A 12,382-nucleotide genomic window follows, 5' to 3' on the forward strand; every position below is an offset into this window, starting at 1 on the left:
TCACCTGAAATAAAATCATCAATACTGCAGTACCTCAACTTACAATTAGTTAGGTGGTGGGGGCAGTTAACTCAAAACACTTGTTTTATCCCAAATCAATATTGCCCATGGAAGTCAATTAAATTGGTGCGTGGCCCCCTAAACAGCACAATTTTAACATGTAACATGTCTTTTCAAAAGAATAATCAATCAATCAATGTTTATTTATATAGCCCTAAATCACAAAAAACAAACTTTTAACCCTTGTGTGGTGTTCATATTGTTGTTACTCAGCCAGTGTTTGTGGGTCCGATGGACCCGTTGCATTTTGTGGCTTTTAATGCCTCACAATCAAACACTTTTATGTTAAAATACTGACTTATCCCAAAAAACATCTGTAATGAAGTGCTTCGAGAGCCTGGTAAAGGAATACATTGTCTCCAGACTTCCCCCCACATTCGACCCATACCAGTTTGCTTATCGCCCTAACCGCTCCACAGAGGACGCCATCTCCTCTGCACTCCACCTGAGCTTAGCACATCTGTAAGGAAAGGACACACACGTGCGGATGTTGTTTCTGGACTTCAACTCAGCATTCAACATCATCATCCCGCTGCACTTGGTGAGCAAACTGGCCCCCCTTGGATTCAGTACCCCCCTTTGCAACTGGCTGCTTGACTTCCTCACAGACAGACCCCAATCTGTGAGAGTGGGCAACAACACCTCCAGTGGCATCTCCCTGAGCACCGGCTCCCCCCAGGGCTGCGTCCTGAGTCCGCTGCTGTTCACGTTGATGACCCATGACTGCTGCGCCAGGTCCACTACTAACCACATTGTGAAGTATGCGGACGACACGACAGTAGTGGGCCTCATCCGTGACAACAACGACATGGACTACAGGGAGGAGGTGAAACATCTGGTTGACTGGTGCAGAACCAACAACCTGGTCCTGAACGTCAGCAAGACCAAGGAGATCGTCGACTTCAGGAAGCACCAGTCCAGCCATGCTCCACTCTTCATCAACGGCACAGCGGTGGAGATGGTAAGCAGCACCAAGTTCCTGGGGGTGCAGATAACTGACAATATGACCTGGTCCCTACACATCGGAGCTCTTGTAAAAAGAGCTCAGCAGCGCATGCACTTTTTTTGTCGGATGAAAAGAGCACAGCTCCCTCCCCCCGTTCTCACCACATTCTACACAGGCACTATAAAGAGCCTACTGACCAACAGCATCTCTGTCTGGACTGGAGCCTGCAGTGCCTCAGACTGGAAGTCTCTGCAGAGAGTGGTGAGGACGGCGGAAAAGATCATCAGGACTCCTCTTCCTCCTATCCAGGAGATCGCAAAAAGCCGCTGCCTGACCAGGGCTCAGAAAATCTGCAGAGACTCCTCCCAACCCCACCAAGGACTGTTTTCACTGCTGGACTCTAGAAAGAGGTTCCGCAGCCTCCGTAGCAGAACCTCCAGGTTCTGTAACAGCTTCTTCCCTCAGGCCGTAAGACTCTTGAACGCATCATAATAATCCCCTCAATTCCCCCCAAAAATGGATGAACTCGCTGGAATATAAAGACAATATAACATACATCCATAAACGTAGATGCATATGCAAAAGTGCAATATATTTATCTTTACAGTAATCTATTTATTTATATCTGCACCTTATTGCTTTTTTATCCTGCACTGCCAACCAGCTAATGCAACGAAATTTTGTTCTTATCTGTACTGTAAAGTTCAAATTTGAACGACAATAAAAAGTAAGTCTAAGTCTAAGACCCACAAACGCTGGCTGAGTAACAACAATATGAACGTTGCGTGGACATTTCAGTTTCTGCATCCCACAGGGATTCTTCTTTTGTGTTTCTGCACCTGCGGTTCCCACACAAGGTTGCAACATTGTTTGTCAACACTGTCTGCTCTCATTTTGTCGCACATTTGACCCTCTGATGTTCTGTGTACCTACACTCTGTCCTCCCCGTCTAGGCCTGCTCTGTGTGTGTGGGGGGGGGGGGGGGGCTGTGGTACACAAAACATCAATTTCCACACTTCTATTAGCCCCGGGTCCAGTGGACTCCGGACATCTTATATGTAATAGAAATGTGTAGGGGGGGTGTATGGTGTGTGTTCATATGTATTCTGATATATGTTCTTCACAGAAAATGAGCCAAAGCCAGTGAGTCTCAGTTTGAAAAATTAATTAATTGTATCATTTTTCTTTTAATAAAAATCGAAAACGGGTCCCACAGACCCGAACACCACACAAGGGTTAAATGACAAATATTGTATAAAAACAATACAATATGAGATTGAAGGATACAGAAGCCGCTTAGATACATTCTGTAAAATAAAGATTCTAAAACCAATACAATCTAGATCAGGGGTGTCAAACGTATGGCCCGCGGGCCAGATCAGGCCCACAAACAGGTTTTATCCGGCCCGCGGGATGAGTTTGCTAAGTATAAAAATGAGCCGAAATTTTTAAATGAAAGAAACTGCTGTTCTAAACGTGTCCACTAGATGTCGCTATAGCAATTATTTGTATCTTTGTAGATTATGCTACATATGTAAAAACAAATAAACCATATGATGTTAGTGCACCAGTCGAGGAAAATAAGCAAACTACATAAATAACATCCTGTAATTTGATTTTGATATAATTTTTTTATCTTGATAGATTGAAAATTGACACGAATGAGCTGACTGATGAACATTATCACATCATTTATTAAGAAAGTATAAATAACGACAAATAAAGATAGAATACTATTAACCGCAACATGTGAGTGTAAAAAAAAAACAACAACATAACGATTTGTACATTTTCATAAAGTGCTTGTGTTATTTTTAAACAAAGAAAACAATCTGAAGTCGTCTTTATTTTTAAGTTATCATGCCGTGATTTTACCAGTCCGGCCCACTTGGGAGTTGTCAATACGTGGACTTTGGGGTGTTGTGTTTTCCCAGAATGCTAAGGAAAGTTGGCGCGGGCAAGGCATGAAGGTGAGGACATGTTTATTTTTTCACTAACAAAAAGAACAAACGTAAAGCGCGCACAAGGCGGAAGTACAAAAACGTGGCTAATGAAACAAAAACTTGCACAAAGGCAAAAACTATAAACATGAAATATACAACGCTTACTGTGGCATGAAAAACGTGCAGGAAACAATGGCTTGGAATGACAGGTAGCAGAGGTAGAAAGGATAATGTCACCAGGCCGAATGCCTGGCAACAACAAGCTTAAATACTGGTGACATGATTAGTAAAAACAGGTGCGTGACTCAAAATGTGAAAACGTGAGACAGGTGCGTGACATGAGGATGTGAACCAGGTGAAACTAATGGTTGCTGTGGTGACAAAGCAGGGGAGTGAAAACAGGAACTAAAAAGTGTCCAAAAACCAAGCAAAACATAACTAAACAAAACATAATCACAGACATGACAGGAGTGGATTTTTCTCTATGTGGCCCCCGATCTAAAATGAGTTTGACACCCGTGATCTCGATCAATCAATATATGCTAAATCAGTGGTCCCCAAACTAGAGGAGATAGAAAGAATAAGAAAAAAAAGAAGAAGACAGAGAGGGAAATTGTTGGGTCAAGACAACTCTATATTTTATTTATTTTTTTTATTTTTTTTCAGTTTATGACAACAACCTTCTACCATACAAGTAAGGAGTATGTTTTTTAATCCAAAACTGCCTTTCTCAGCAGCTCACAGGTTTAAATTACCGTATTTTCCAGGCTGTAGAGCACACCTGTATATAAGCTGAACCCACCAAATTTTAGAAGAAATAAATGTTATACATATATTCGCCGCAGAGGACTATAAGCCGCAGATGTACAATACACCGACACGAAAGATTGTGTACTGTAAATGTTTATTTACATACCTTAATTGTTTCCAAATGGGGCCTGTCACACGGCAATAAAACGGCTGATCGAACAAAACACAAGTCATCGTCATGGACTCACTAGCTGTGAAAGCTAGCTCTCCAGTCAGCTAAACAGACTCAATAAGTCCACGGTGACGTTTTGGTGAGTTTACGAAACTGAAACAATACAAAAAGAATGCCATTGTAAGTTAATAATACTAACACAGACACTTGTAAACATGCTAGCATATTCGCTAATGCTCACGATGCTAGCTTGGTTACATTATGATAGCGCATACATATCTGCATGAAAACACTCCTACAAACATCATGCATGGGACGATTTAATTAGTAGGAATTGTTTTAGTTATACTGTAAAATGTATTAATGTTGCTTGGAGTGATTTATGAAGAATCCTTCGAGCAAAAACGCGATGGACAAATTATACATCCGGTTGAAGGCACAAAACAGGACGTACATTTTCAACCTGCAGCACCTGCAGTGAGCGAACTCGTCCAAAAGACCACCTGTGTTTAGGGTCGCCTGCCGGTGTGTCTCGAAAATTAAAGTATTTGTTGAATACAAAACATTATAGTCGTTAGCAAAGAAAAAGCCATAAATTCGCCGTGCCATTTTATAAGTATAAAGCGTGGGGGGAAAAGTAGAGGCTTATAACGAAAAATACGGTAGAAAAATAAATCCATCCATCCATCTTCTTCCGCTTATCCGAGGTCGGGTCGCGGGGGCAGCAGCCTAAGCAGGGAAGCCCAGACTTTCCTCTCCCTAGCCACTTCGTAATTATAAATACAACTAACTCATGTTACGCAAATGTCTGCTAAGTAAAAACTGGCCTTCAAATGGTTAAAAATGTTATATTATTCTGGTTTAGGCTGAAGTTGATTGAGAGATTTGAACAAAAAAAGTAAGACCAAAAAAAAATCTAAAATGTTTTTATCCTTTTAAAAAACTGAAGGACTTATACAGTTCGTCCTGGTTTGGCTTTGGAATCATGTTTAATAATGGCTATTGTATCGTACACCTGTAAATTGAAATGTAAAAATTTTGCATGAAAAAAATTATTTTTAGGAAAAATCATGTAAAAATGGAGTAAGAAAACAAAATATATGGCCACAAATACAGCACAAAAATTACTCAAATAGTCAGCCTTTGTCCCCTAAGGGTTAGATAATACATCTCTGATTTTAAAAAAATTAAAATTTAATTACAGATTGTGGTTAAAAAAATACTAATAGTTTTCAGATCAGTTTTAGCACGTTCTTTAATTAATTCATGAATTAATGGTTGCATCCCAATACTTTTGTCCATAAAGTGTCCTAAACATAACAACTAAGTAATATAGCGGAAGCAGCTGTACTTAAAAATGAAAAAATTAATTACTCTATATTTTTGTTTGACATTAACAAAAATGTGATTTATTTTCTGATATCCTGATATGACGGCTCTCCACTGGTTAATATTGGACAGAAGTTTGCACATGATGCATTGTATTAAAGTATGAATATTAAAGTATGGAGGCGTGACATTTCAGGTTCTGCCTCATTGGCTCTTTGAGCAAACATGAATCAGAGTACAACACAACTAGGGTCTAAGAGACAATCTCAAGGTAAGCCCCCTTCATCCAAATATGGACTGTATCTTTATATGTTGTTTTTTTGCACACTTTGCTTTTATGGATGTTATTGTTTTGTCTTCTGTGGTTTGTATTTACTTTCACTAGGATGAGTCTCTTGCTTGCAGCCATCTTGGCCTTTTTGTCAGCTCAAATTTGCCGCATGTGATTTTTTTTCTAAGGGACTGTAGACTCTTTGATCAGCATGTGATTTTTTTTTTTTCAAACTTTGTGTTAAATAGTATTTGTGATTATGTACTATAGCATCATCAGCATTACTACATTATATAAAGTACTTTTCAAAAGTATTGACACACTTTAAATGAATGGTGTTCCTAAACGTTTGACTGGTGCTATACATACTGTACAGGTAATTCCAGAATATTGCATACCATATTTTGAGTAATAGTGTATTCTTATAATCTGTGAGAAAAAGACACTTTAACTCAAAATGTTATTTTTTGCTATACACACAATGCTGGTGTAGTTTTTGTGCATGTGTTCGGTTGTATTATCATGTGTTTTGTGCATGTATATATGCTCCAAGTGCACAATAAGCATTTGATACACTCCCTGGACACTTCATTAGGCACACCTGCACAATCTAATCCAATGAGAGCCAATACAAAAAACTGCCTTAAGAAAGATAGTAACGCTCGGATTATCCCGAATATAATACGGCCTCAATATGGTTTTGAGGGGAAAAAAATGTTTTAAATATAAAAGGGCTATTGGTCAGGATTATCTTAAAATTTACATTGTATCTGTGAAGGGTCAAATGGGACAGATATAAATTATAAACAAATATTTAAATAATTACTGAAATGTGTCATTAATTAATTCAAATTGAATTAAATTTTATATCATATGGTGTTGTCACTAATTTATTATAAAATAAACATAATATAATTAACTATTTAATTAATTCAATGTTTAATCATTTATTTCATAATGTCATTATTTTATAATTTAATTAATTATTTCACAATTGAATTGATGATTTCACAATGTGTTTAATTATTTCATGAACCTGTGTGTCAGAACTTCAATGAATTAATTTTATCTGTCAAACTCAGCCGTCAAAGTCAGTGGGTGTGTCCTAACACCACTTCCACTCATCTGTGGAACCCTTTGACCAGAGAAGTGGAGGAGTACTAGTCGATATCCATCCATGCATCCATTTTCTACTGCTTGTCCCTCTTGGGAAGGCGGGGGGCTGGAGCCTATCCCAGCTACACTCGGGCGAAAGGCAGAGTACACCTTGGACAAGTCGTATTGGTCGATATCTTTGTCTGAAAGTGCAGAAATAACTCCAACAATTTCAGTGAATTCTACTTTAACCGCTACATGCTCTGGAACAGCAGGTCTTGCTTCCACATACTCAGAAAGGTCTAAAATATCTAACACCAATTCCTGAAAAAGGGAGAATATTCTCCTTAGTGGCCATGTATTTGTAAGACTTCCAAAGTCCCAGACTTCAGAGTAGAAAAATCATTGGACGAGATTTGTGTTAGCCCCACCCACTAACTTTGATGGGTGAGTTTGACGGATAAATTAAAATCATGAATTGCAGGTTCATTCATTTATTAAATAACCAATTAAAGCGTGCTATGCTAGTCATGAAATTGTCACTTTTGTACATCTCTGCGGCAGTTGTGACGCCAAGATGCGGACACAGGAGACAGCAAGCAGGTAAAACTCTATTTGTCCACAAACCAGTAGTGCAGCAGGGAAGTGCACAAGAAGCACAGGGAAAGCTGTGAAAGTTAGGAAAAAAGCAAAAGCAACTATTGACCATGAGTAGTAAGCAAAGTAATCATTCAGCCCTGTCTGGAACAAGTGTGCCCAGATTGCCAATCAGAGACATGTGAGGGAGGCAGCGCTCAGAAGCAGAGTAGTGGAACCAGAACAGGAAGTGGAACAAAAATAAGAGCGCAAAACAGGAAATAAACACAGAATCATGGGTCATGACAGAAATTATTCATTACATTGTGAAATAATTGTTTAAATCACGAAATAATGAAATCATAAAATAATAAATGTAATTGCTAAACAATGAATTGTATCATGAAATAGTTCATTAAACCATGAAATGATTCATTGACCTGTGAAATAATTAATTAAATCATAAAATAAATAATTTAACCATGAAATAATTAAATAAATTGTGAAATAATTATTTAAATCATCAAATTAGAAATACGTTATGAAACTCTCAAATAAATCACTAAATGATTCATTTGAAATAATTAATAAAATCAAGATATAATGATTTAAATGATGAAGTAATTGATTAAACTCTGAAATGATAAATTCAGTAATTAATTAAATGATTAAATAATTAATTAATTAATTGTTATAAATAATTAAATAATTAAAATATTAAATGTATTTTTACATTAAATAAAATAATGACACATTTAATAACACTTGTGTACTTTATTAATGACACATTTAAGTAATTCAAGATGTATTTATTAAATTATTTTCTCCTATTTGACCCTGCATTTGCGATGTCTCTCAGGGTGCCTTCTGGCTGGTGTGTTTGAGTGACAAGAAGAAAAGCTCTGCAGGGAAACTGTTTGTCGCCTCCTGTTGGTTTGCGTCTCGAATATAAGACCCTGAATATAAGACGACTTGCGTTTTTCAAACATGATAGATGTATACTAGGTCAGTACATTACTCACGTTTACCATACACCTGAGAGATGTCTTTAATATTTTGTTGCTAAATGAAGGCAGAATTTTTGTATTACATTTGATTAGGCTGCGCGTGAAATAAAGTATAGAACCGGTTTGCCACTTTAATTGGTAGCATGAACACGATGTCCAATGTGTGTGTGTGTGTGTGTGTGTGTGTGTGTGTGTGTGTGTGTGTGTGTGTGTGTGTGTGTGTGTGTGTGTGTGTGTGTGTGTGTGTGTGTGTGTGTGTGTGTGTGTGTGTGTGTGTGTGTGTGTTTGAACGTGTATTTGTATGTGTGTGTGTGTGTGCTTATGTTCTACATTGTGTCACATTGTCTCCATCATGTAGACGTCTTGAGAGTGTAGCGCAGTCCCGGATGAGTGGGAGCGGGGCCTCACTGACATGTGACAAAGTGGATGAGGGATGTGCACCAGCATGATGCTGAGAGGCCCAAGGACGCTTTGATGAAACCCAATTTGAAACCATGTGATCATGTGAACACAAAAGGACTTAAGAAGAAAACACTTCGAAGGAAATCATCCCACACTTTTGTTCTTGTCCCCATGAAAATGGACTTTCTAAATTTAGGGTGCTGTTCCTTTAAAGGGGCCCTATCCTACTCATGCAACTTTTCATACATATTAATAATATCTTCTAAATCAGGACATTGGCATGATTTTAGCTTATCCCTGCTGGAGGTTATTACCCTAAACACAGTAGATTGAGTATTGTATTTTAAAAAAAATAACCAAAGTGCCCCATTGAAAAATAATATAATTTGAAAAGCCCTTAAAAATGAGCAGGATAGGATAGGACCTCTTACCTTCCCAAGACGCTGATTTGATGCAACAGTTCACAAATAAAGCATGCATATATCCGAATGGATGAACAAATATATATATATTTATTTTATCTTAACAATTGGAATATTATACATGGTTATACTTGTATAGTGCTTTTCTACCTTCAAGGTACTCAAAGCGCTTTGACAGTATTTCCACATTCACCCATTCACACACTGATGGCGGGAGCTGCCATGCAAGGCGCTAACCAGCAGCCATCAGGGGCAAGGGTGAAGTGTCTTGCCCAAGGACACAACGGACGTGACTAGGATGGTAGAAGGTGGGAATTGAACCCCAGTAACCAGCAGCCCTCCGATTGCTGGCACGGCCACTCTATCAACTTCGCCACGCCGTCCCATATTACTAACAATTATCATTTATTAACAATTCAAGGCCAAGCTGGTGCATGCTTGTTTGAATTAACATCCTTTTCAATATGACACTATCAGAGGCCCCCATGTACTAATAATACATCAACTGATTTTAGAAATGATTCATTGCATGTTGTTAGCTAAAAAAAATGATTTGTTAAAACCGACTTTCTTTGTTTTGTATTTTTTTCTTATAAGTTTGTGTCCTAATAATCACCAGAGTTTAACATTGTCTTTGTATCAAACCAGACTTTTATACTCCGGCAAAAATAATACAATGTCTTTTAAAAGTTATTTAAACGATCCTTCAGGGCTGGTTTTATCGATGATTTGTAACAATATTAATATTAAATAACAATAAAGCACCTTTTTTCTTGTTTTTGTTGAAGTGTTTGTGGTAAAAGTGTGTTGTCATGTACAGAATGTGTAAACATGTTCTCAATGCAAACCAATGGTAATTCAGTAATGCATGTAATCCACACTCTTGTTAAATATACACACAATCATATGTAGACTTTACCACATCTGTAAAGCTTAAAATAATATTTAAAACATTTTACAAGCAGTAAACAAAGTGTAAAATGGGAAACTAGAACAAAAATCACAAGGTAAAGAGAAACACCTGAAAATGTAATATTAGATTTACATAATTTGTTTTGAAATAAACTATATATATATACATACACTCACACACACACATATATATATATATATATATATATATATATATATATATATATATATATATATATATATATATATATATATATATATATATATATATATATATATATATATATATATATATATATATATATATATATATATGTGTGTGTGTGTGTGTGTGTGTGTGTGTGTGTGTGTGTGTGTGTGTGTGTGTGTGTGTGTGTGTGTGTGTGTGTGTATATACCTATATATACAAACCCCGTTTCCATATGAGTTGGGAAATTGTGTTAGATGTAAATATAAACGGAATACAATGATTTACAAATCCTTTTCAACCCATATTCAATTGAATGCACTACAAAGACAAGATATTTGATGTTCAAACTCATAAACTTTATTTTTTTTTGCAAATAATAATTAACTTAGAATTTCATGGCTGCAACACGTGCCAAAGTAGTTGGGAAAGGGCATGTTCACCACTGTGTTAAATGGCCTTTCCTTTTAACAACACTCAGTAAACATTTGGGAACTGAGGAGACACATTTTTTAAGCTTCTCAGGTAGATATATTTCCCATTCTTGCTTGATGTACAGCTTAAGTTGTTCAACAGTACGGGGTCTCCGTTGTGGTATTTTAGGCTTCATAATGCACCACACATTTTCAATGAGAGTCAGGTCTGGACTACAGGCAGGCCAGTCTAGTACCCGCACTCTTTTACTATGAAGCCACGTTGATGTAACACGTGGCTTGGCATTGTCTTCCTGAAATAAGCAGGGGTGTCCATGGTAACGTTGCTTGGATGGCAACATATGTTGCTCCAAAACCTGTATGTACCTTTCAGCATTAATGGCGCCTTCACAGATGTGTAAGTTACCCATGTCTTGGGCACTAATACACCCCCATACCATCACAGATGCTGGCTTTTCAACTTTGCGCCTATAACAATCTGGATGGTTATTTTCCTCTTTGGTCCAGAGGACACGACGTCCACAGTTTCCAAAAACAATTTGAAATGTGGACTCGTCAGACCACAGAACACTTTTCCACTTTGTATCAGTCCATCTTAGATGAGCTCAGGCCCAGCGAAGCTGACGGCGTTTCTGGGTGTTGTTGATAAACGGTTTTCGCCTTGCATAGGAGAGTTTTAACTTGCACTTACAGATGTAACGACCAACTGTAGTTACTGACAGTGGGTTTCTGAAGTGTTCCTGAGCCCATGTGGTGATATCCTTTACACACTGATGTCGCTTGTTGATGCAGTACAGCCTGAGGGATCGAAGGTCACAGGCTTAGCTGCTTACGTGCAGAGATTTCTCCAGATTCTCTGAACCCTTTGATGATATTACGGACCGTAGATGGTGAAACCTGAATTCCTTGCAATAGCTGGTTGAGAAAGGTTTTTCTTAAACTGTTCAACAATTTGCTCACGCATTTGTTGACAAATTGGTGACCCTCGCCCCATTCTTGTTTGTGAATGACTGAGCATTTCATGGAATATACTTTTATACCTAATCATGGCACCCACCTGTTCCCAATTTGCCTGTTCACCTGTGGGATGTTCCAAATAAGTGTTTGATGAACATTCCTTAACTTTATCAGTATTTATTGCTACCTTTCCAAACTTCTTTGTCATGTGTTGCTGGCATTAAATTATAAAGTTAATGATTGTTTGCACAAAAAAAAATGTTTATCAGTTTGAACATCAAATATGTTGTCTTTGTAGCATATGCAACTGAATATGGGTTGAAAATGATTTGCAAATCATTGTATTCCGTTTATATTTACATATAACACAATTTCCCAACTCATATGGAAACGGGGTTTGTAGATATATAGGTTTATGTGATGTATATATATATATATATATATATATATATATATATATATATATATATATATATATATATATATATATATATATATATATATATATATATATATAGGCATTTAGGCCATGTCTTCGTTTACTCACTGAGTGTGTATGTAACACCCACATCAGCCAATAGGAGCTTGTGTAACATGTAATTAGTTTTGAAAAGATTTTAAAAAAAATATTTGTATCAAAATGTTGATACAGATCGTATCAAACATGTATACATACATACATATATATACAGTGTTATCCAAAGTCCTGTTTTGAAGCAAAATGGGCTTTCCCTCCTGACATCACAGACCTTGTAACAAATGCAGGCGTCTTCCAGAAGCAATAATTTATTTTTATTAATCACATGGCAGCCTAACATATATATATATATATATATATATATATATATATATATATATATATATATATATATATATATATATATATATATATATATATATATATATATATATATACACA

The 12,382-nt window shown here is 36.9% G+C and overlaps 1 protein-coding gene across 2 annotated transcripts in view; it reads left to right on the forward strand.

Annotated features, from left to right (window-relative positions):
* neto1l (neuropilin (NRP) and tolloid (TLL)-like 1, like) overlaps positions 1-12,382 on the forward strand; it is a 241,163-nt gene that overhangs the window by 224,060 nt on the left and 4,721 nt on the right. The window contains exons 12-13 of one of the 2 annotated variants that reach the window (XM_062021101.1): positions 5,397-5,471; positions 8,508-9,085. In XM_062021101.1, the coding sequence (XP_061877085.1) occupies positions 5,397-5,457 (61 nt within the window). In that variant the 3' untranslated portion in view covers positions 5,458-5,471; positions 8,508-9,085. Of the gene's footprint in view, positions 1-5,396; positions 5,472-8,507; positions 9,086-12,382 lie in introns of those variants that run through there. The other variant, XM_062021102.1, reaches the window with a different exon arrangement.

Source organism: Entelurus aequoreus, linkage group LG15 (genome assembly GCF_033978785.1).
Source record: "Entelurus aequoreus isolate RoL-2023_Sb linkage group LG15, RoL_Eaeq_v1.1, whole genome shotgun sequence".
In the NCBI taxonomy this organism is placed as follows: domain Eukaryota; kingdom Metazoa; phylum Chordata; class Actinopteri; order Syngnathiformes; family Syngnathidae; genus Entelurus; species Entelurus aequoreus.